The 24,780-nt window shown below is 54.9% G+C and overlaps 1 protein-coding gene across 1 annotated transcript in view; it reads right to left on the reverse strand.

The window, feature by feature from the left end:
- The window catches only part of PKD1L1 (polycystin 1 like 1, transient receptor potential channel interacting), a 115,331-nt gene that overhangs the window by 41,261 nt on the left and 49,290 nt on the right, over positions 1-24,780 (reverse strand). The window contains 15 exon segments of the mRNA XM_043588424.1: positions 489-589; positions 1,978-2,135; positions 2,247-2,357; positions 4,059-4,301; positions 5,138-5,350; positions 9,707-9,763; positions 10,484-10,679; positions 12,739-12,850; positions 15,808-15,928; positions 17,009-17,151; positions 19,272-19,349; positions 20,507-20,683; positions 22,328-22,393; positions 22,606-22,938; positions 24,177-24,337. Of these exon segments, the coding sequence (XP_043444359.1) occupies positions 489-589; positions 1,978-2,135; positions 2,247-2,357; positions 4,059-4,301; positions 5,138-5,350; positions 9,707-9,763; positions 10,484-10,679; positions 12,739-12,850; positions 15,808-15,928; positions 17,009-17,151; positions 19,272-19,349; positions 20,507-20,683; positions 22,328-22,393; positions 22,606-22,938; positions 24,177-24,337 (2,270 nt within the window).

The following is a 24,780-nucleotide window of genomic DNA, read 5'->3' on the forward strand; positions in this document are numbered from 1 at the left end:
AACAGAGACTCAGGAGCCTAAGCAAACAAGGTCGGCCCAGACTGGCCCTGCCCTGCCCTGCCCTGCCCGCTGATGGCCGGGAGAGATCCTGGGGCTGCAGGGAGGCCGTCGAGTCATGGCCCTGATGCCGGGAGGCAGAGCAGCAAACAGAAGAGGCAAACACAAGGTGTCAGGGGAGCAGCCACCAGAGAGATCCCGGGGGTCGGGGAAGGTCCACCAAAGAGGAGTTTGGAGGGTCCGCAGAGGGTAGCGGAGGCCAGGAAGGGAGGCGCTGCAGAAACCGGAAGCCGCGGGAAGGTGCTGGGGAGAGGGAGACCGGCAGGGTCGGTGACCACAGCCCAGGGCACCGCTGCACACCGGGGTCAGGCCTCTGCACACGTCATGACACTTCCACCAGGAGTAGGAAAGTCCCTGCTGTCTGTGCGTGTCTTGTGACAGCTGCTGTCATCACACGGACAACTAAGGCTCGTGAGATCCTGTGCACTGACCTCTCAGAGAAGTGGCAGGGACATACACGTGTACCATCGGCTCATCCCAGATGTAGACCTTTTTCACGAGAAAATCGGAAGGAGTAGGTTTCTCAGAGAACCTAGGAAGGAAAAGCAAAGCAATAGTGTCCAGTTTTGTTTTGCTTTTTTCCTGTTGAGGACCTCTGTCATGCGACGTTGTGCAAGGACAAGGACGTGGGCTGGGACTCCGCGGGGCCACTGTGTGTGTCCCCCGGCAGCACTGGCTCTCAGTGAGAACTACACGCCCTCCCTCCCTTCACTGCATTAAAAATAAAAACTTCTGGGGTGCCTGGCTGGCTCAGTCGGTTAAGCGTCCGACTTCGGCTCAGGTCATGATCTCATGGTTCGTGAGTTCAAGCCCCACGTCGGACAGCTCGGAGCCTGGAGCCTGCTTCAGACTCTGTGTCTCCCTCTCTCTCTGCCCCTCTCGGACTCACACTCTGTCTCTCTCTCAAAAATAAATGTGTTTTTTGTTTTTTTTTAAAAAGCAAAGAGCCATGCTTCCCACTCAGTGGGTCAGTTCGTGTGACCAGATGAGGGTCAGCCGACACACTGAGTCCGTGCTGTATGCGGTGTGGACGTTACCCTGTGGAAGACACACCTAGCTGAGGTGTCCACCTAGGCAGGGCAGCAGGACAGACGGAGGAAAGCTTTGTCCGACAGCTGAAGGACGCGGCCCTTGGGGAGGAGAAATGATCCAGCAGAACCCCGGGCCCACCCAGACGGACGTGAGCTCTCAGCGCCGGCGGCATCCGCTGGCTCTGTTCATGCAGGATTCATTCCTAAAAACCTTCCCGGTGGTCATTCACCTGTGTTCCTTTGTGATTTATCCATAGGACAGGCCTCCCGAGGCCTCACCGACTCAACATCGCTGAGAGACAGGATTCGTTTACCAAGTCTCCTCAGATACATCCCTTTGAACGCATTTTTTCTTCTTAGAAAAATAAACAGAAAGAGGATTCTGACCCAGGTCTACACGGTGAGAGAGAAGTGGATCCCTAATGAGGCCACTGGTATTTGGGTGTTTCTTATGCTAATAAGCTGAGCAGGTAGGAATCCAAAATCAGGAAAAACTTGGCAGGAAGCTTATTCTGTGAGCAGGTGACCATGTCACATATGGCACATAATTCTGTCAGACAATGAGCTCAGGACTGCATTAAAAGTGAATTTCACTCCCTGGGGGCGCCTGGGTGGCTCAATCTGTTGAGCATCAGACTCTAGATCTCGGTTCAGGTCATGATCTCCAGGTTCATGAGTTCGAGCCCCAAGCCGGGCTCTTTGCTGACAGTGCAGAGCCTGCTTGGGATTCTCTCTCTCCCCCTCTCTCTGCCCCTTCCCCACTCTCTCTCTCTCTCTCAAGATAAATAAACTTCATAAAAAAGAATTAAAAGTAAATTTACTCCGTAGCTTTTGGCAAGGACTTTGTCACTGGCTGGAAAGAAACCCTGGTGGCCTCCCCACAACACACCTTACCAGCACCATGACCGGGAACGCTCTTGAAACGGGCCTAGAGAATTCTATCCTTATCTGCAGAGACTCCTGGGGGCTTTCAGAACGCCCGGTGAACCGATGAAAATTCACTGTCTCCTGAAGCAACACAAAGGTCGTCCTGTTTCTCCTCTCACCCTGTCACCACACGGAAAGCGAGGTCAGCAAAATTTGCCTTGGGAAAAGTCAAGGCACATGAGGCCGCGCGGCCTACGTGAAGTCGAGGTGGCTTGGGCAAGACCCCCTCACCAGGCCGTCTTCCTCCCCGAACTCCACGACCACAGGCTCCCTCAGCCGCTGCCTGCTGATGGGCCTTCTGCCGGAGCAGGTGAACAGGGACAGGGTGACAAGCGGGCCAATCTGTGGAGACAGGAGCACCTAGGAGCCGGGCGGCAGTACTGGGAACCCGACAGCAGGGGGCGGGGTGGAGAAACGCGGCTCCCTTTACTGGTTAGGAAGGCAGGACTGTGATTACTCTTATTATATTAATAATTTCTAAAGTCTCTAAAGTAGTTTCGTTTTTCACTTTAACAGCTCACACCAGAAGAACAGCGGCAGATCGTAGACAATCAGGAAGGTACAGAAAGGCGTACAGAAGAGACACGGATAGCTGGCCTGTGGCGCCGTGGCTCAGAGAACCCGTCTGGGGTGCTGCGTCCCAACCCGTCTGGGGAGCTGCGTCCCGACCCGTCTCTGTGCCCCAGACACATACTGGGCACGCAACGCATGCTCCTCACTGTTTGCACAGAATCTTCCAAAGTCACTAAAAGCCCGACTCACGTAATTTCAACTGGCTTTCAATTTTCATGGATAATAATTCATTTAAATCACCAGTGAGCTGGATCCCTCTGTCGAACATTTAGATACATTTCTATTTAGGTGATCACACATAATGTTGTTTTGAATAAATAAGTAAAACAGCACATCTTGCTTTGAATAGCTCTTTTTCTCCTTCCTCTGTAGGCTCAGTGTAGCAACAGGTCCGGCGCGTGAAGCTGCTCAGAGAACATGCACCGTGGACGCCTGCTCGCCGTGCCTCCCTAGAAGCGAGTCTCTCTAAAGAACTGTGCTGCTGCGTGTTAAAAAAATCATTTTGATTTCTATTTCCTGTTTGTTAATTTGAATGATTTTCGGGGCGCCTGGGTGGCTCAGTCAGTTAAGTGACCGACTTCGGCTCAGGTCATGATCTCACAGTTCATGGGTTCGAACCCCGCGTTGGGCTCTGTGCTGACAGCTCGGAGCCCAGAGCCTGCTTCAGGCTCTGTGTCTTCCTCCTTCTCTCTGCCCCTCCCCAGCTTGCACTCCATCTCTCTCAAAAATAAATAAATGTAAAAAAAAAAAGAATGATTTTCATATGCTGACTAGCCATTTCTATTTCCCTAAGAAAATAACAATGGGTCGATGTTTTCTCAGATGAGCATTTTTCACCAAGATAAGCTGTACATCATTCAGTCGTCAGACATTTACCAGGTACCTGAGCCAAGCGGGGGCTGTGAAACACACGGAGGATGCCGACTCTGCCCTCCCAGCTCCCTGCGACGATGGGGTTCTGCAGGTGGTTTCTGGGCGCAGGAGGTTAAGCAGGGGCTCCCAGAATCGCCAAGAGCCGGCCCCACCTTCCCCGACCTCCCCATTCTCACACCCTGCTCTGACTCTGGTCCCCTCTTCTGCCGAACCCCCCAAGAACCCAGCGGCCACGCTTGCTGGTTCAGCCTCGAGGGGCCGGTGAGGTAAGTGTGGAAGACAAAAGGTACAGGCTAGTGGGCCCAAGGCGGCCCCGTCTCAAGTCTCACGGAGTTACATTCTTCCTCTGATTTGCAGAAACAGGTAAAACGGCCCCTTTGGCAATACTGAGTGGGCCCAGGTCCCGGGATCCCAGGGAGACCTAGTTTTGCTAAAAGCTTCTTCCGAGAAAACTAGAGCCAACCGCACATTGTAAGCGGCCCCGCTCTTGGACCTGAGCGAAACGTGCCACGCTGACCCCTCTCTTCATCATCAAAGCATAACCACTGCACGGAGGAGGTGCTCACTGGAAGGAATGGGTCACCCGCCGTATGGTACCTGGCCGGGAGCTTGTCGCCCCGGATATGGGTTCTTCTTGAAGAGCATGAGCTGGCTAATGTAACACGGGCTTTGCATCCCCGCCGCCGCAGGCCTCTGTCCGGCCAGGCCGCCAGGTAAATGCACGCGCACGGGGCCCAGGCTCTGCACGGCGCCCTGACGGTCGTGATGAAGAAGCGTGCAGAACTCCATCTGCCCAGCGCTGACGCAGAGCTGATGCTCCTTGGCTGCAGAGAGACCGTCCTGGAACAGCAGAAAGTCAAACACTCACAGCACAAATGAGTACGCGGTCTCGAATCCAGAAGCAGGGGAGAGACAAAGTCATGAAAAGGTAGCTCATCTCAAGGTAGTTTGGACTAGCTGGTGATACGGGGATGTAAACACCAAATACCAATAACACACAACCTGTTTTCTTTGGTTTCGGGCCCTGTGCCTGGAACATTTTATTCACTTTGTGACAACCGTTATCCTTCTATTCGTTTTGCAACAACCGCTATCCTTCCGGTTTCTCAGCCCATCCAGAAGGAGCCTCGATACTGCGTGGTCTTGCTGTGTAGACGGGAGTGCGTGCCTTGGGGTTTAGTGCAGGGTGGGTGTGAGGTGAGCAGCTCGTGTTTTTAAATGCATAATTGCTAATCAGTTGCTATGAGGGGAGCATCTGTGTATTTCTGATTTCCCAAGTATCGGTTAAACCAGTAGGTCTGGACAGGAGGGAGGTAGTTATGTATCAGGGCTGCTTTTCACATTAACGCACATCAGAAATCATTTGTATCACTTCACTTTGCTCCTCAAGAAGCAGAAAGTGTGCTGAGAAATGCCGTCTCTAAGTCAGGCACTGCTCCAGACACCCCAAAAGGGACTCTACCAAAACACGGAAGGATGGAACGGAAGCAAAGTTTCATCGTGAACGTTACAGCATTCGCACGAAACACTCGAAATTCAAACCAAAAATCTCCAAAGGCGCCCACGACCACCCAGAACAAGCCACACGGAACTTCAGGAACCAGTTATGGTCTCGGCGTCTAGAAGCAGCCACGAGAGGGGATGGCTGTTACCAACGAAGATGAAGTCTGACTTACCAACAAGAGGGCCGAGATGACCTTAATGCCCTCTTCTTGGAGGAAGCCCACGTTCCTCGGGGTCTCCTGGTCGGACACTTCCCAGATGGCAGACACCAGCAGTATGAGCTCCAGCATCATGCCCTCGGCCACCGCGGGCCTCCCCGAGAGCAGGCTCTGAGCCAGGAGCGTCTGGGTGGACTTCAGGACGAGAGCTGCACTCGTAAAGCTTACCTGCGGGAGAAGCGAAGGCATAACCAGTCTCCCTGCACCTGTCTCCTCTCCTCCATCACTCCTGGAAACAGCAAATGCAGCACCAGAGCTCCAGATGGCGGGGTTCGAGCCCGGGTTCTGCCTAGTGAAGATTGGCCAAATTCAGAGGTGCCAATTTCCTTTCTGGTCTTCGGTCTCCTGACCCATGAAACGACCAGAGAAAATAAGGGTCTCTAATAACCGTTACGCAAAGACACTGCTGGGTCTGAACCCAGCGACCCTCTTATGGTTCCCCAAGCATCAACGTCTTGCCCTGCAGTGTCCTTTCCCTGCGTCTGCTGGCAAAACCCTACTTTACTCTCTTTTTTCCTAAACTCCTAATAGGGACCATTTTCAAACACACATGAAAACAGAATAACCCAGCTGTGACTACTACTCACCGACAAGAGATTTTCTCCCTCTCCTTTGGTTTCTAAGAAGATATTTAAAAACAAATTGCATGGTTTCTACTGTTTCCCTGCACGAACACGTCAGTGTGTATGGCTGACATGAGAACTCTTTCTGAAGATGTGCCCATGATGCCATTACTGCACCGGACAGGATTAATCATGATTCTTTCCCATGTTCTTTTAAAACCAACGTCAAGTGCCCACCAGGCAAAGTACTCTGCATCACTGCCCGTGTTTCTGGAGCTCCCTGTCCCCCTCCTCCTTACAGGACCTGGCATATTTACCGAAGCGTGTCTGTTCCCGCATTTAGCATCCGTCATGTGTGCCCCAAAGACAGCACTGAATGTGTCCCTCCTTTGTGCCCTGGCAGCTCCCGGCAATTGCCAAGTAAATGGGTATCGATGAAACAAAATTAAGATTCTACTTTCTGACAGCCATGCTTGTTTAGCCAGAACGTGGCTTGGAAACACTTCCTGACATCAAACTCTTTCACCAGCAATGAGATGAAACTCGCCTGGAAACACACTGAAACTGCCATTACGGGCACCACACACAAAGTCACTTCTCAGAATTGAAATAATAAGTTCTTATTTCAAGTAAAACAAATGCCTTTAAGGAACACATTATGCCCACTTTTCACACTGGCCATTTTTTTAGTTTATTTTGAGAGAGAGAGGGAGAGAGAGAAAGAGCAGGGGAGGGACAGACAGAGAGGGAGGGAGAGAATGAGCAGGGGAGGGGCAGAGAGAGAGAGTATCCCAAGCTGGCTCTGCACTGTTACCACAGGGCCCGACGCGGGGCTCGAACTCACGAACTATGAGATCATGACCGGAGATGCAAGCAAGAGTCAGACGCTTAACCGACTGAGCCCCCAGATGCCCCAACACTGGCTACTTTTTAATCAAAACTATTGGAAATGGTTTCTGCAAATGACAACCCTGCTAAGGTCTGCCCACACTGAGGCCAGGACCGTGGCAGACCCCAGGGTGCGCAGACAGGGGAGTGGGACCTATGCAGATATCTTCGGCTTCCACCAAGTCATCCCCCTGGCCCAGGGGAGTAATTCCATTCCCAGGTGCCCAGAGCCCAGGAGCAGCCCTGTGACGGGTCCTCTCAGGGGGATGTGATGGGGTGCAGGATGGCACTTATGGGCAACATCCTTGATGAGTGGTGCCCCTTCTCTCTGCCTCTCTCCAGCCTGGGAAGCCTCGGGGGCACGGGCTGACAGGACCCAGGGTGCCCGCGTCAACCTGGGAAGCCCACCCGCTGACACCTGTGCATGCGCGCATGACGGGGACAGGCTGCTGACATGCCAGGGATGGTCCACTACTTGTCCCAACCCGGTGTGCGATCCTAGCAGGCTAAGTCGCCTGGAGGTCAAAGACAGGCGTGCAGAAAGTGATCACCAGTCAGAGGTGCTAAAGCACCCTAACGCGGTCACTTACAGACTTGCCCAGAACGAGTGAGCTCTGCCTGCGGGGCCCTGAGAGCCCACTGAGAACGCATCACCTGAACCTAGCTTTGGAGGAGAAAACGGTATCTTCCCTGGGAAGAGGGGCAGGAACATTCCAGGCTGAGGGAGAACATATAGGTTCAGGGGTGCAAGGAATATTCGGTGACAGGAACATGGTGGGTGGCCATGGAAGGTGCGAGAGGAAGTGCAGAGGACGCAGAGCAAGTGAAGCCCAGGTGTGAGATGCAGGAGAACGGACTCTGTCCTTAAGGTGCTGGGAAGCCATCAATGCCTTAAAGGCAGTGAAGTGAGAGTCACTGACTAAAGTGTCTTCTCTGAGGTCTGCTCCGGGCAGCTGTGGGGATGTGTCCCTGCTGGGGGCCAGCCTTCCTCCCCAGGTCACTGACGGGGAGCAATTCAAGGTGATGCAGATGTGGATCGGGCAGGAGGGAGGGAACAAGGTAACAGTCATCCATGTCCTCACTCAGTACCTCGTTCCTGCCACACCTGTGTCATGGGCTGGGCTGGTGTCACAGCCCTGGTTACATGGGTGCAGAGGAGTGAAAGGAGCTTGTGTTCATGAGGGAATGTTCTGGAGGTAGTGGGCACAGTTGGAGAAGCAGGGAGCACAGTAGGGGAGATAGGGAGCACATCGGCAGATGTAGGGAGCACAGATGGAGGGGCAGGAGCACAGCTAGAGGGGCAGGGAGCACACTTGGAGAGGCAGGAGCACAACTGGAGGCACAGGGAGCACAGCTGGAGGGGCAGGAGCACACCCAGAGGGGCAGGGAGCACACCTGGAGGGCAGAGAACACAACAGGAGAAGCAAGGAGAACAGTTGGAAGGGCAGGAGCACAACTGGAGGCGCAGGGAGCATGGCTGGAGGTGCAGGGAGCACAGCTGGAGGGGCAGGGAGAACAGTCGGAGGAGCAGGGAGCAGTCGGAGGGGCAGGGAGCAGTCAGAGGGGCAGGAGAACAGCGGGAGAGGCAGGGAGCACAGCTGGGAGCACAGATAGAGGGGCAGGAGCACAGCTGGAGGAGCAGGGAGCATAGCTGGAGGGGCAGGGAGCAGTTGGAGGGGCAGGGAGCACAGCTGGGAGCACAGATAGAGGGGCAGGAGCACAGCTGGAGGAGCAGGGAGCATAGCTGGAGGGGCAGGGAGCAGTTGGAGGGGCAGGGAGCAGTTGGAGGGCAGGAACAAAGTGGGAGAGGCAGGGAGCACAGTGGGAGAGGCAGGGAGCAAAGCTGAAGGGGCAGGAGTACAGCTGGAGGGGCAGGAGCACAGTTGGAGGGGCAGGAAGCAGTTGCAAGGGCAGGAGCACACCTGGAGGCACAGGGAGCACAGCTGGTGGGGCAGGGAGCAGTTGGAGGGGCAGGGAGCACAGCTGGAGGGGCGGGAGCACAGCTGGAGATGCAGGGAGCATAGTTGGAGGGGCAGGGAGCACAGCTGGAGGTGCAGGGAGCACAGCTGGAGGGGCAAGGAGCAGTTGGAGATGCAGCGAGCACAGATGGAGGGGCAGGGAGCAGAGTCAGGGGTTACATAGAGGAGTTCCTGGGCAGGACAGGGGTGGAGACCATCAGTTCAGCAACATCACTTGCCTTTAATCGAAAAGGCCATGATGAGATCCATGTGCACCCACCAGGCAACAGAGAAGGGAGGCACCCACAGTGGTCACAGGCAAAGAGGCTATGCCCAGAGGGGTCCCTTGCAGGGCAGACCAGGCAGCACGGGAGTCTGCAGGTACTGGGTCAGGAGCAGGCTCTGTGGTGAGGTGGGGCAGGCAGCCAGATCCCGACAGCTTACCTGTGTGTGAGTCACGGCAGGCCGGGTGGGCCGAGCCCGCCTTCTGCAGGTTCTGCTCTGAAGAGGGGTCACCACCTGCAACCACACAGGGGCCCGCACGACGCCAGGGGGCAGCAGTCACACTGCTGCAAGGGAGCGATGAGGCGGCCCGGATGGGACTGAGCACAAGTAGGGGGTGAGCCCTCCTGGCTGTGGGGCATCCCTGCCAGGGCAAGGGGGGGCCCTGGAAGACCGGCCTGACTGCAGCTCGCTCTGAGGGCTGGTGAAGACGACCTCAATGGGGTCTCCTCTCCCCTCCCAGTGAGCAGGCAGTGAGAACATCGGGGAATGGGGGCAGTGGGGCCAGAGATGTGAGGAGAAAGAAGGCGTGGACTGGAGAACCCAGCACCCAGATTACTAGCAGAGAGCGACCCCCTTAACCAGAAGTATGTGTAGTACGGACGACACCATTGTAATGCGTCTCTACTTTGGGTCTTCAAACTTCTGTATTAGGGAGACCTTCCTGCCCCGTGCTCTGGGATGCGCCGTGCTGTTCAGGTGAATTTGCGAGAGAAGTCCCGTTTCGAATTCAAGGGTCAAACCCTATACCGTATGTTCTTCGAGAACGGACGGAGATCCTCCCAGTTAGGCACAAAAGCAGGAAAATACACTTGGCAAGAAACAGCACTCACCTTGTGAGGGAAGCGCAGGAGGTCCCTGAACAGGAGAACAGAATCAAGCATTTCCTCCTGACCCGGAGAAACAAGCAAGCACAAGGAGGCAAAAGGGAAGGTTACTTATGCAATTTAAAGTCAAACGGTTCACCGTGTGCTCCTTCCTGCAGCTGGAGCGGATTCCGGGGCTCTGAGGCGAGGGACCGTGGAGGGACCCAGGGTCCCCTTGACCTGAGTTTCCCAGGGGGAGCAGGGTGTCCGCCTCCCCCAGCCCACCTGGAGTGTGACCGGAGGGGAAGGAGAGGGAGGGCAGAGCTCAGGGAAACTTGGGACAAGGGGGAGAGAGTCCTGGAGGAAGGAACAGCACCCGTTCAGGAAGGATCAACACTACAATGACACATGTTCTAAGATGCAGCGTTCTCTAGTGGCAATCAGGGACAGCAGGTGCAGACGGGCAGTGACCAAGGGCAGTGACATTTGAACACACGCCCATTTCCTTAGAAGCTGCACATAATCATACACGTAACTCCGGCATGTCACTGACAAGACAGAGTCAGCTGGGTCACATCACAGTGACCTACAGTGGTAACCACCTTGCACGGCCTCTCTTGTGAACCGACAGCATTTGTTTGTGGAAGAATGAGCACACGTGACAGAGGCCACAGCCTCGCGCCCAAGCCACACCCTCCTGGTCCTCTTTCTTGACTGCTTTAGTAAGGCCGCTTGCTGGTGAGTCAGGCCCTGCTACCCGATGCCCATGCTCAGGTACCGAGTGTGCCCTGCCCCTGATGGTACCTGATCTGCGGAAGGCAGTCTGCATGCGGAAGAAATCAGCGCATCCTGTATTCGTGACCACTGGCCGCACGGGGGACTTCTGTCCTCTGCAGCCCAGCGACTCAGGATCCTGGCGATCATGGTGATGTAGTTCCTGATTTCTGCGTAACTGCCCATCAGCTGGAGGGTGGACAGGTGCTTCAGGCTGGAATTATATCTGAAGGAAATTGGGGAGTTATCAGGATTGCTCCGACATGCTGGGAACCTCTTCGGCCTGCCTACTGAGACAGGGGTACTTGTGATAGAAATCTTCTTGGGCGGGTGAGGAGGTCGGGGCAGACAGAGAATGGCTCAGAGGAGAGATGGTCTGTGCAAGCGAAACTAAAGAGACCCAGTGAGGCAGCACATCAGAATTGCACAAAACCCTTGATCTCCAGCAAACAGAATGACAGAGACGCATCGTGGCAAATGAGGGGGTACGGTGCGGGGCTGGACGCAGATGGCAGTGTGGCTACAGCAGGCTGAAGGTCTGCACACATCCTCACGGTGGAGCTGGAAGACAACACCCACAATCACAGTGCCGTGCACACTCCGACCGGATGGTATGTCCTTATGCTGGACTTCACACCATGGCTAAGAGGGGTCTGTGCCCGGAGCGCAAGAGTAACTTGAGTATGGAAATCAGTCAAGGTAATATACCATGGTAACAGATGGATGGACAAAACCCAATTAATCCTCTCGATGGATCTAGCAAAACACAGACAAAATCCAACACCCTGTCGTGAAAAAAAAATACCCCAAAGCTAGGAATACAAAGGAACTTCTTGGACCTGAAAAAAAACACAACTCCAGGGAACCCACAGCTAAGGTCACGCCAAATGTTCGGGAATGTTTCCCTGCCACGATCGGAAGCAAGACCGGGATTTCCACACTTGCCACTTCTACTCATCACTGAACTGGAAGAGTCTAGCCAATGCAGTTAAGCCAGAAGTAAGAAATTATCCAGATTGGAAAGGAGGAAAACTCTATTTGCAGATAGCATGCTCTTCTATGTGGAAAAACCCAAAGAATGCGTTCAAACACTGTTAGAACAGACATGCGAGTTTAGCAAGGCTGTGGGACACAATTGTATCTCTATACACCAGCAATTAAAATCCAAAATAAGAGAACAAGAAAACAACTTGATTTACAATAGCATGAAAAAGAATGCAATTCTTGTAACTAAATTTGACAAAAATATTCAATACCTATACACTGGAAACTATACAATGTTGCTGAAAGAAATGAAAATCTAAGTAAAGGGAAAACTCTGCTCATACATCAGAAGACTTCATATTCTCAAAACGATGATAATTCAAAATGACTCAATGCAATCCCTATAAAAATTCCAGGTGGCTTTTTGCAGAGATTAACAATAACCAGGAGATCCAGGATAACCAAAAAAAATGTGGAAAAAGAACAAAGTTAGTGGATTCATGCTTCCTGATTTCAAAATTCACTGCAAAGCTACAGTGGTTAAGACAGTGTGGCAGTGCCATGAAATCAGACATAGAGATGAACAGAGCATTAACTGAGACTCCATAGCATTTACAGTCAATTGATTTTTGACAAAAGGACTAAGACAATTTAATAAGACTGACCTTTTCAACACACAGCACTAGAAGGACTAGACATCCCTGTGTGCAAAAGTGAACCTGGAGCCTTACCTCACACCACATACACAAGTTAGCTCAAAGAGGATCAGAGAGCTCAGGGTAAGAGAGAAAACTAGAAATCTCCTGGAAGAAAAACACTGGAGTAAATCCTACAGATATACCAAAGGCATAAGCGATAAAAGAGAAAAATTAGGATGTTGAACTTCATCAAAATTAAACACTGTTATGTTTTTTTTTAAAGGTTTGTTTATATAGTTTAAGGGGGGAGGGGCAGAGAGAGAGAGAGAGAGAGAGAGAGAACGGGAATCCTAAGCAGGCTCCGTGCTGTCAGTGCAGAGCCCGACGCTGGGCTTGATGTCACGAATCGTGAGATCATGACCTGAGCTGGAATCAAGAGTCCGATGCTAAACTCACTGAGCCCCCCAAGCGCCCCGGGACTGTGTTCTGTATATGGGTGAACGAGTGGCACACAGATGATGTCTCAGTACGATGATTTCTTTTGCTCATCCTGACAAGATGGGACCCCAGGAGCCATCGTTTACTCCACCCATGGCCGACCGGGGGAGACGCGGCCCCGAGGAAACGCAGGCACGCTCCGGGGTCTCTGTGCCGCTTACTCACATGTCCTCGTCCAGGCAGAGACCCCCGTGGAGACGGGGCAGCACAGTCACCGCCACGGCACACGGCTGTACCCGGGAGCCCGAGCCATCTGTGATCTCGGTGGACAGCATGACTGGAAGGGAACATAACAGAGGATACCAACACCTCAGGACCCAGACTGTCTACTGCCAGCCATCACCAGAACAGTAACGACACCGTGCATCACAACAGAGTGAGGCGTAGCGCTGAGTGTGGCTGCCCCATCCTAGGGGCGAGGTCTGGCGTTCCAATGTAAAATGCCCCACAGCAGTATGGGATACTGAGCACCAGAGAGCTGGGGACACGGGTGCAGTCACGAGAGGCAGCAGAAGCAACAGCCACAGGCCACAGGAGCCAGGAGGTGGTTTGCTCACTCCCACTTCCTCGGCACTCACTCGTCTGACCTGCAGGCCCTGGGAGCCGGCAGCTCAAGGCCACCAGCAAACGGGACCGGTCCCGCCTGGGAGCACTGGGCCAGGGGGAAGATGGAGCTGTGGGAAGCCCAGAGGACGAAAGCCACAGTCCGCGATGGAGGATTAGGCGTTGGGGTAACATTTTAAGCCGCTCCTAAATCACATACAGAGACACGGCAAGTCTGGAGAAAGGCAAAGGAAGTCTGCGTGAAGTCATGGGAGTGTGGTCAGAAATGCCTTTTCTGGGGCGTCAGAAACTCCGTCCTGTGGTGCAGGCCTAGGGTCTGGGGTGTGGATGACACTCACCATGAAAGCCACGGGGCCGGCCACAGGAGTCACACAAAAGAGCAGAACAGAGGCATGCCATGAGCTTTCATAAAAGCATCTCAACCCAAAACACAGGGCCCAGGATTTGGGACTTAATTTTGAGGGTTGTGGTCCCTGGACCCTGGCCACCCCATTACCCCTACAAGCGAATTCTGGGCTCCCCCCTGTCCTAGGACTCTGAGCCCGTGGATACGGGGAGGCCCCATGTCAGCTGCGAGAGAGCCAGTTTAACAAGAACTGCAGGGACCCCACTGCAGGTGACGTGGCCCTCCTGCTGAAGCAGGGGACGCAGGCAAGGCAGCGGGAGCCGGCAGAGTTCAGGTGGACCCCACCCTGACCCCTGCGGCTATGGAACCTTCAGTCCAGAGATGGGCTGGGCTGGGATTAAGGGTCTGCTGCACTGTATTCAGTCTGCCTGCATTCCCCCTCGTAGGAATCTTCAAGTCAGGTCCTCGAAGGAACAGATCATCCCTGTGTCGACAACTGTAACTCCTGTGGGGTCTTTGGAATGGCCTGGGTGGCGTCACTCACCCTGACATTGCTCAGTGACTGTGGCCTGAAATATGGGTCTACAAATTCATCCCACATGGGGGCACCTGGGGGGCTCAGTCAGTTGAGCGTCGGACTTCGGCTCAGGTCATGATCTCGCAGTTCGTGGGTTTGAGTCCTGTGTCAGGCTCTGTGCTGACAGCTCAGAGCCTGGAGCCTGCTTTGGATCCTGTGTGTCCGTCTCTCTCTGCCCCTCCCCCTGCTTTGGATCCTGTGTGTCCGTCTCTCTCTGCCCCTCCCCTGCTCATGCTCTCTCTTTCAAAAATAAATAAACATTAAAAAAGCAAAACAAAAATCCATCCAACACAGAGCTGAGGCCCTGCCCTGACGTCCTAGGTGGGCATGTGCACAGCCCTATGGTCTGCACACCCCTGCGGACGGGGTCCCACATGGCCCTGTGGGCAGGAGTCTGGAGAGAGGCACTGCCCAGTCTGAATCAAAGCATAGGGCTTTGTGCCCAACACCAGGAAGCAGGGGAGCCTGCGGGGCGAGCATCCATTTGGAGGAAACTTTCCAGGAGACAGAAGGTGCGTGTGGTTTCATTCTGGAAGAAGTGAGGCAGGCCCTGAAACCACCTGCAGCCATCACCGTGCTCATCAGGACACACGGCAGATGTGCCCATCTGAGCGGATCGGTGTCCAGCTCAGAAGGCCTTTGCTCAGTGTCACCCACCTACAGCCAGGAGAAGGCGCACATGTGTCTAACTGGGGGTCAGGGAGGCTTTCCTGAACTAGAAACCTTTCTGGCTGGGGTTCGGGGAGAGAGGAGGTTTAAGCAAACCAGGTGGATGAACCAGTTGCAGACGTCAGGCTGAAATACTCTCAGGTGGCCAGGCCAAAGAAACTTCTAGATGGGTGACTCTCAAACTTGCCTGCACGTCAGAATCATCCAGAAGGCTAAAAAACACCCTGTCAGCCCCCGAGATTGATGTAACAGGCACAGTCCCGCAGATGGGGCCGCTTTCCTCAGTGGTGGGGTATCTAATACGCGCAGCGGAGGGAGGCCACTGCGGCCAGCTGAGAATGGGGCAGCCCGCCGGCACAGGGGTCGGGGAAGCTGCCAGCACCGTGGAGCTCTTTTTGCTCTGGGAACAACACATACTCAACTCTACATTCCCTTACTCCTGTGTTTTCTTCGCGGCGGGAGCCCCCCGATTGGGTTCTGTCTACAACCAACGCAGGATTCACCAGAGACCACATGTTTTGTCAGTAAACAAGGGGCGGCTTGGTCTCAAACATTTAATCCATACTCACAAGATGTTCCCTGGCACTTCAGCATTTACACTGTATCTCAGCTGTAATTTTAAAAGAAATTTATTTATAATATCGCTAATGTCTCTACACTAGAAAGTAGGTAATCTACCTCATCTAAAAAGCATGACACTTTTCCAGATGAATAAATAAGAACTTATTTTCTAAATTAAAAAAATTTTTTTTTAACATTTATATATTTTTGAGACAGAGACAGAGACAGAGCACGAGCAGGGGAGGAGCAGAGAGAGAGGGAGACACAGAATCCGAAGCAGGCTCCAGGCTCCAAGCTGTCAGCACAGAGCCCGACACAGGGCTCAAACCCATGAAACTTGACATCATGACCTGAGCCGAAGTTGGGCGCTCAACCGACTGAGCCACCCAGGTGCCCCGAGAACTTATTTTCTAGATGCATAGTTTTAACATTTTGTAGTTTGGGGAAACCAGGGGGAAGGTTTAGGACCGTAAGCAAACACAACCAGCAACCCACACCCACGGCCTGACTGACTTACCTTTATAGTCATCCAAGGGCTCGCCCGCGGGCAGTGCAAAGTAGTACTGGGTGTCTGTCCCGCGGTACAAAGTGTGTCTGGACCCGTTTCCTATCCAGTAACTGAATTTGTAATGGAAGTCCTAGGATCCGTTCCACGGAGAACAAAAAACAGTGTATAGGTGAACAAACTGGATCACGTCCCCAGGAAGTACACACCCCTGCCTCCTTCACTCCACCCGAGGGCACTGTTTATACACAGGCTGGGGGCAGATACTAACTTCGTGTCCCCCCGAATGCACACACGTGCATGGGGTGACCGCCCACCTGCAGGGTCCCTCTCCCAGAGCTGAGAGGACCCCACACACTGGCTGTGCCTGTCACTCAGGGTCATGTGCTCTCCTGTCCTGGGGTCTCCCAAAAGTCACAGGGGCACATGTGGTCTGGGCCTCCTCGGGCTGAAGGGGACACAGCAGACAGGAGATGGGGGGGGGCTCGGGCAACTTGTTCTTGGTGTCAGAACAGGGCATTTGGACAAACAGAGAGAGAGAGAGAGAGAGAGAGAGAGAGAGGCAAAGCAAGAAACAGACTCTTAACTACAGAGAATACACTCATGGTCACCAGAGGAGAGTGGGGGAAGGACGAGGGTTAAGGATGCATTTGTGATGAGCACTGAGTGTTGTAGAGAGATGTTGAATCAGGGGCACCTGGGTGGTTCAGTCGGTTAAGCGTCTAACTCTTGATTTCGGCTCAGGTCGTAATCTCACAGTTCATGGGTTGGAGCCCCGCATCGGGCTCTGTGCTGACAGTACAGAGCCTGCTTGGGATTCTCTCTCCCTCTCTCTCTGCCCCTCCTCCGCTTATTCTCTCTCTCTCCCAAAATAAATAAACTTAAAAAAAAATGTTGAATCAATATATGGTACACCTGAAACTAACTTTGCATGTTGACCATACTGGAACTGATATAAAAACTTAACTAAAAAAAACAACCCAGGACATTTGCCTGGGCCCCGAGGGAGGCCAGGATCCGACCCTCCAGGGACACAGGCGGTGGGTTCTGAGGGAAGGGGCAGGGTGGGGGAAGGAACAGGTGGTGTCTCCCTGAGCGGGTGGAGGGCACAGCCACAGCACTCCCGCCCCCAGACCCCAGGGTTAACGTCCCGCAGCATCTCCCCGGAGAGCCACCTCTGCCTCTGGGATGCACTCGGGGCAGCCGCGCGTACCGGTCTCCCTGACATGCAGAAGATGCTGAAGACGGTGTGTGCCTCGAGGCCACGATGTGGCTGCACTTGACAGGTCACGGCCCACGGAGCTGGCCTGAGTGTCACGTAAAGCTGAGCTCGCCCCAGGAAGCCATGCTTGGAGGCTGTGGAAGAGAGCGTGACAGAGAACTACAGTTGCACGAACGCACAGTCCCAGTGGGACACTGTGTGACTGCCACCGTGCGATCCCCAGACAGTGGCATCGGCGTCGCCCGGGAACTTGCTAGAGATTCGGATTGGGTCAGAGCCCGAGTGGGGGGACCCGGTGGTGGGGGATTGCGACATGTGCGGGAGGGGGGTACCCTGCACGCGGCACCTGTCATGTGACACGTCCACAGGCACTCAATGTGCAGGCAGCCACACCCAGGCCCGGGGGTCGGGAGGCACATGCAGATCATGCAGATGGAAATCAAAGTCTTGAGCACAGACACTAAATGACACAGGGCTCCCCCTCACCACAGACTCGCCACCCCCCCCAACCTGGGTCCTCTCAAAGTCTCATCCACAAACAGTTATGTGTGGCTCACTTGAATTTAGCACCAATGCCATTTTTTATGGCTTCTGTCAACTGCATTCATATCTAAATACAGAGTTCAAACTCCCCAGGGAAACACACATAGTCCGATATGCACAACCATGGTTCCCCAAGCATCAAACATTTTATTTCCCATTTGCTACCATGACTGATGATTAATCATTAATCATTCCATGTTTGTTCCCATGACGCGATTTTGTTTTGTTTTTCCACTTCTGATGTCTTTTTCTTGAGGTACAACATCTAAGAATGAGATGTGTAAACCATCATCCTAACAGCAGGTGCCACACTGGAGATAACCTCGTTTACCATCCTGCTCCAGGGTCACGTGGACCGTGGAAGTCAGCTGGGGGCCACGGCCCGGCCTGGTGTGGGCGGGAGCCCAGGGGCCAGCGTGGCTGCCGGGGCGGCACAGCGAGGTGAGCCGGGACGAGCTGGGCCTCTTGCACAGAGGCCAAGTCTCTTCCCCCCAGAAGGAGTGTGACCCACCTGTGAAAATGGCCCTAAGGCTCATCATTTGGACAAATGTCAGCAGCAAAGGGAGGGAGGGCTAGCCAATGGTTGGCTCTGTGGTATTTGGGAAAACACAGGGAAATGCTTCTCTTGTACCAAACACAGGCACCTGGGGTTTAGTCTCTGAACGCCCATGGAAGGGGTGGGACGACCTCTGCAACGATGTCAACAGAGACGGGGAACGAGAATGAAGCCCAGGGACCCTGCCGGCCCTACCAAGGGGTCTCACAGGGAAGTCAGCCTCGTGCTACATGCCCAGGAGAAAGGAAGCCAATGCAGAATACAACACTGGAAACGCACCAGGGTGTCCACGAGCCCAAAAGTGTGGGTACTGACCCAAACCCATCCGTACGTGTAAACCGTCAGAACCTCTGTGCTTCTTCTATGGAACTAAAGACCTCTAGGGGGCGCCTGGGAGGCTCAGTCGGTTGAGCGTCGGACTCTTGATCTCCGCTCAGGTTGGGATCTCACAGGTCGTGAATTTACAGCTTGTGAGTTCGAGCCCCACATTGGACTCTATGCTGACAGTGCTGGGCCTGCTTGGGATCCTCTCTCCCCCTCTCCCTCTGCTCCTCCCCCATTTGCATGTGCTCTCTCTCTCAAAATAAATAAATTTCAAAAAAAACCCACAACAACTCTCTAGAAATGGGGCAGAATGTCCAAAAATGACCCCAAAGTCAGATGTCAGATTGAGTCACGGGAAGGCCAGAAGGGACACGGAACAGGATGCGGGGTAAACATGTCATGTATTCAACAAACGGTGTCCACAGAACAACAGAAATGCTACCTCGTTGGGTTTTAAATATGTGGAGGAGTTATCGACCAATTTTCAGGGAAAGAACCAGCTAATGCACTTGTCTTGGACAAAATAAAATACATATGTAGTTTTCTGAGTGTGTGTGTGTGTGTGTGTGTGTGTGTATGTGTGTGTGTGTTTTTAAGGCAAACACCTCAGCCTTTACTGTGACCTAAACACCCAACTGATCCCTTAAGGATCAGAAACACACAAGGAGGCAACAATGAGCAGTGAGTGACTGTGGGGATGGAGGGAGGGTCAGGACACCCGGGACAAGAGCTCGGGAGACTCTGAAGTGGCTGAAATTTCCAGAAAAAACATGAATGTAATGAAACCCCTCATCATCCCCCCAACCAGGTCCAGCTGACAGCGTAACATACCCACAGAGGCTTGCAGGATGTAGGTCTTCCCAGGGCTCAGTGTGAATGGCTTGATTGTCACAGTCTGTCCCGTGATACCTGCGGAGAAGGGGCACATGGAAGCCGTCACGGGAAAGCTCTGAAGGCAGAGGAGCGGGCAGATGCCCTGCACCTCCATAGGCAGGGGTGCAGCAGGCTCCTCCCTGCAATGCCCCCAGATGCTTGTCACCCGCCCTCTTTTCGGAGCTGAAATCTCTCCTCCGGCGTCCCCTGCCCGACAGCAGTGACCCTGAGTGGGGGTGCTGGGGGTGGGCCCAGGGTCACACTAGGCTCCGAGGGAGAGACGACGCTGGTGAGAGCTCACTCTGCACCGGTAGCATTAGGTCCAGTCTCCAAGCCGGCTAGTTTGCACATTCAGTCTGTCCGTGAGCGGTGATGAAGAAATTTCAAAGCAGGGGAGCCTGGGAGGCTCCGTCGGTTAAGTGTCCGACTCCCGATTTCCACTCAGGTCATTCGTTCTTAGTTTGTGAGATGGAGTCCTGTGTCTCTGCTGCCCTCCTCTCTCTGCCCCTCCCCTGCACTCTCACTCTGTCCCTCCCCTGTCCTGTCTCTCCAAAATAAATAAATAAATAAATAAATAAATAAATAAATAAATAAATAAATATTTTAAAAAGAAGATATTTCAAAGCGATTTTTATATCTTGCAGGAACCCTGTAAACCATTTCTGAAACCTGGGTGTGACCGCTGTCCCCTGGGGACTGGGTCCCTTCCCTGGGGGGCAGGGGCTGACTCTGAAGGCAGGAGGGACCCAAAATACAGGCTGGTGGTCTCCACAGGGAACCATGGCGGGGGGCGGGGGGAGAGGGGAGGAGGCAGCCGTGTGACGGCAGTGAGGTAGACGTGGCCCCAGGCTTCCCCACAAGAGGCCTCAAGCCAGCACCGAGTGGAGCCAGTGTGTCACAGAGCAGGGCCACCACGCCCACTCCGTGGGGTGATCATCCTCCCTGTGGAGGTCGCGGCCTCGGCCTGGCACAAGCTGTTCCATGTGCAGACAGGGCTCCTGGGGCTACAGAGGCCAAGTCTGCCCGTAAATGGGGCCCCGTCTGCCGTCCCCAGAGGGACACATACAAGGAGAAAAGGCTCAATGACCCCAAGTACTTCTGTGTGGAAAGGAAATGTGGCAGAAGAAAGGGGCTGGCGAGCAAACCCTTCTGGACCAGCTGCCAATTCCCATTTGTGTAGACACGCGCCGTACCGGAGGTGGTGTAGCCGTGGAAGAGTGTGCGGCCCACCAGGGACTTGGGCCAGTCAACCATGAGAGGGGGCCCAGCAGCAGCTGTGGGGGGCAAGGGGCCCAGCAGGTTGTCCCCGTCACCACGGCCCCTGTCAGCACTGGAACTCGGATCTGATCCTGGGAGGCTGGGGTTGGGCCCTGGGAAGACAAGCCGACATGGTAAGGGACAGGCCATAATGACAGTCTGACAGCCTTCATCAGTACCCGTTCTGCTGTGCGTCCTCCTGAATGACGTGGGTTCGTGCTGCGATGGCACGTTCCGTCCCTTCTACCCGCCTCTCGTGTTCAGCAGACCCTCTGCGCACCAGGCCAGGTGCTGGACTGGGGCAGAGCTGCTAACCAGAGTGACAGGGGCCCTGCCTCCTGGAGCTGCCTGGGCAGGTCAGGGTGCAGGAGGACCCTGCCCCCTTGCTCCCCTGCCCCCCTCAGTACTGTAAGACCCTGAGGCAACGAGACAATGCAGAGCCTGGGAGGGAGGAGAGGGAGAGAGGAGTCAGAGGAACGAGAGGGGCCCCTCCGAGAAGGGGCTGTCTTAGAGCTGCTGGGCCATGGTCCGGGAGGGCCCGTGTGGGCAAGGCACAGACAGGGACCAAGTAAACACTCCTGGAAGGTTGGAGATGTGGCTGGAGGGGGTGACAAAGGGAAAGGCAGGGAAATGAGGCAGAAAGTGCCAGGGCACTCTGGTGGGAGGCCCAGCATGTGGCGGGAAGACATTGAGGACTGGTCGGGGGAGGGGGGGCTATGCTGTGGCCCTGAGAGGTCTCCAGCTGTGTCACATGGTGAATGAGGGCAGGCGGCAGGGACGGAGGCAGAGAAAGAGCAAGGGCTCCCGCGTGGTCCAGGTGCCTGGGGTGGTGGGACACAGACACGTCGTCCGCTGACCATCTGGCTGTCCTGCCCAGACACGTCGTCCACTGACCGTCCGACCATCCTGCCCACAGTCACGTCATCCCCTGACCGTCCAGCCGTCCTGCCCACAGACACGTCGTCCACTGACTGTCCGGCCATCCTGCCCACAGTCATGTCGTCCCCTGACCGTCCGGCCGTCCTGCCCACAGACACGTCCTCCAATGACCATCCGGCCGTCCTGCCCACAGACATGCCCTCCAATGACCGTCCAGCCGTCCTGCCCACAGACGACCAATCCTCCAGTGACCGTGCATCTCTCCATCTGAGAACACACTCACTGTGTGCTGGTGTGTCAGGCACTGTGATCGTCTGGCACATGGGTTAGCACTTGCCAGGGAAGCTCCCCTGAAGAGCTAGACTAGAGCAGGACACACAAGGAGACAGCCGCGAGCACCTTGCGCACCTGCTTCAGGGGCAGTGAGGAGTCTGCTGGGCTGTCACAGGAGTGGGGGTGATACAAGGTAAGAAGGTGGGACTGTCCCGGAGGAAGGGAACGGAGGCTGACCGGAAAGGAGGAAGCGCTCCAAGATGACAAGTGGGGAAGGCGCAAAGGGAGGTGTTTTTGGCAGATGACGCTCTGGGGACTGAGGTGTGGGACAGGGGCAGTACCCCAAATGGGCCTGGGGCTTTTGGAAGCGCAGGGAGCCCGAGGAGAAGTAGGTGAGATGGAAATAAGGATTTGGGGGAGACGGTGCCATGCAGAGGAATCGGGGCTTTTTCCTTCTTTGTCTCTGGGAGCTCTTGGTGGTCGTGATGCCATGGGGCGGAGGGCAATTCTCGATTTCAGAGGTTAGACCCGAGGGGACACAGGGACCCGAGGAGGGGACACAGGGACCCAAGGAGCCCCAGAAAGAGGGAGAAGCACGGACTCACAGTCAGCGGGCTGTCTCCCTCTGGACAGCTCTGCTTCTTGGATATTGCCATAATAGGCTTCAAAATCTACACAAGAGGAGAAAACCGTAACGTGTCATTTAAAGCCATAAGACTCTCCTGAAATTAATACCCACCCTCCTGATGCAGCACGTGGGCCGCCCCAGTGTGTTTCTAGAGTCCACATCCTGTCCTTGCGGGTGTTACCGCGTCACCACCACAGTGGAGGAGACAGTGGAGTCTGGGCCCGGCCCTGAATATGAGGGGACTGTGGCACTTACCAGAGGGGGAAGGGGACAGTCCCTGGGAGGGCGAACTTCCTCCAGGGGAGCTGGGTCCTGGAGAGCCCTGGTCCTGGGGAGTCACTCCCGGGGCCGCAGCGTCACCCGTGGTGGGAACCCAGTGTCGGCTGACCGTGGGCCCTGAGGAGGGTTTCCCCACGGCTGAAAGGCCGGGCTGGCCCCGGGTCTGTGGCGGCTCCTGTGAGAACGGCACTCCCGTTGTGTGGCACTCCGGCCAGCTCGGCTCCGTGGACGGTGGACTGGACTCTGGTGGCCTGGAAACGGCCCCCAGCCCAGCAGAGCCCAGCAGCCCCACCGTCCTACAAAAGGGAACTTGAACAAACACAGGACAGTGTCAGAAATCTGGAGCAGAAAAGCTATGTGGTTCAAGGTTTACAGATTACATCACGTGCTGTTGTAACAGACCCGATGCAAATCTGAAAAGGACACATATGAGAAAATTCGCAGAGCCTGGTTTTCACCGGAGGCAGGCAGTCCGGCCCCTGAGAAGCAGATGCATGGAAGCAGGCCACCAATTTGTCCATGTGTCCCCCTCGGGGCCCCGCCTGGCACAGGTCGTCCACACATGTTCGAGACAATGCGGCCACGTGGACTCTCTCCCGACCCTCGCTCACCTGTCAGCGTCTCGGGTCACAGTGCTAACAAGTGCTAGGATAATTTACAAGAAAGGACGAACGCCAAACAAAGAAAAATTTCTGAAGACGTAAAAGACGATGTGTCACGGTGGCCAGCTTTTAAGTGCTGCCGTGACACAGCAAAATTCTGTGACAACAAAGACAAGGGATAATCCCTGGCTCTGCTGCAAGATTAACTACCGGGGTCTGTGCCCCAGGTTCTTCTAGTGCGTTCCCCATGGGCTTTGCCTCAGAAACGCTCAACTATCTCGGGGTGTGGGAACGGCTCTGCTGTGAAGAAGTGCACATTGCCCGAGTCTCCGTGTCCCTCCAGCTGTGAGGGCAGCGGGGCTCCGAGCTCCGTGTAGGGAAGCTGCGTGCGGCCCCACCAAACGGATCCAAAAGAAGTTAAGTGTGGGTCTCTGAGGGCTTGGCACAAGCTTCTGTCATAGGAACAGACGTGCGCAGCTCAGAAATAAAAGCCCTTCTGTTTGCCATTCACCACCATCTCTCTGATCACAGACACCACCGGTGGGAACCCATGTCCCTCGTGGTTCAAACCCAGCGGCCACAGCACCCGCAGGCCACCTCCCACCCCAGAGTGGGCATGTTCTCCCGGGATCCTACATACCCTCACCACCATCCTGGCAGAGCCCAGACCCACCTTCTCCACCCAAGAGAGCCAGGTCTTGGAGAAGCCCCTCTGGGCACGGGGAGCAGAGCTGGGGCAAGACCTGGCCCCAAGGACGGGTGGGACCTGGGAGGGATGGGGGCGAGGCGTCCCCAAGGGCATAAAAGAGAGGGGCTGGGGGACACAGTCAGCGACAGGCAGGACCAGGGATGCCGGCCCAGAGGAGGCAGAGTCTGCATGCCATTAGCGATCTGTGAATCCCCGCGTCCTGCCCCGCTTAACACACGAAGGGGCAGCGACCTCACCTTCCACACTAGTCCCTTCTGTTGCGTTGACCAGGAAGAGGTCCCAGGAGTAGGACAGCCTGGACACTTGGCCACAGACTTCGCACTCAGCCTGAAGACAAAGTTCCTCGTTCCAGTTAACAAAGACGTCTCTAAAGTTGACCCAGGAGATGTGGACGAATCTGTGACATGCAGACCAGGTTGGAGGTTTTAGGGAAAGGACTGGGTGCTTCTGTGGTCTCGTTCAGCCACGTTAAGTGGGTGTCTGTGTCACGGCCAACGTGACTGAGCACCTCTGGGGTGGCCGAGCCCTCACCCAGCTCCATCCACGCGGGCCAGATCTCAGGAGGCAAACACATTGAGCTCACTGAGAGGGTGTGCGATCCCTCCAGGTCACACAGCTCGGGAAGAGCCAGGATGGCGCTCTGGCCACTCTCTTCGCAGGAGGGATGCCCCCTGAGCGTTCTCTTCACCTTGGGGCTCCGCCCCCAGTGGCCGAGGACATTCTGCATTCTCACACGGCCTCGGGTCCTCCAGGGGACACTGCATCCATGCCCTTAGCCTTGCTCCCTGCAGTCTGCTGGGCCCCACACATGAAACCCCACCCAATCTCTCAGGCCTGCAG

Source organism: Prionailurus bengalensis, chromosome A2 (assembly GCF_016509475.1).
Source record: "Prionailurus bengalensis isolate Pbe53 chromosome A2, Fcat_Pben_1.1_paternal_pri, whole genome shotgun sequence".
Classification (NCBI taxonomy): Eukaryota; Metazoa; Chordata; class Mammalia; order Carnivora; family Felidae; genus Prionailurus; species Prionailurus bengalensis.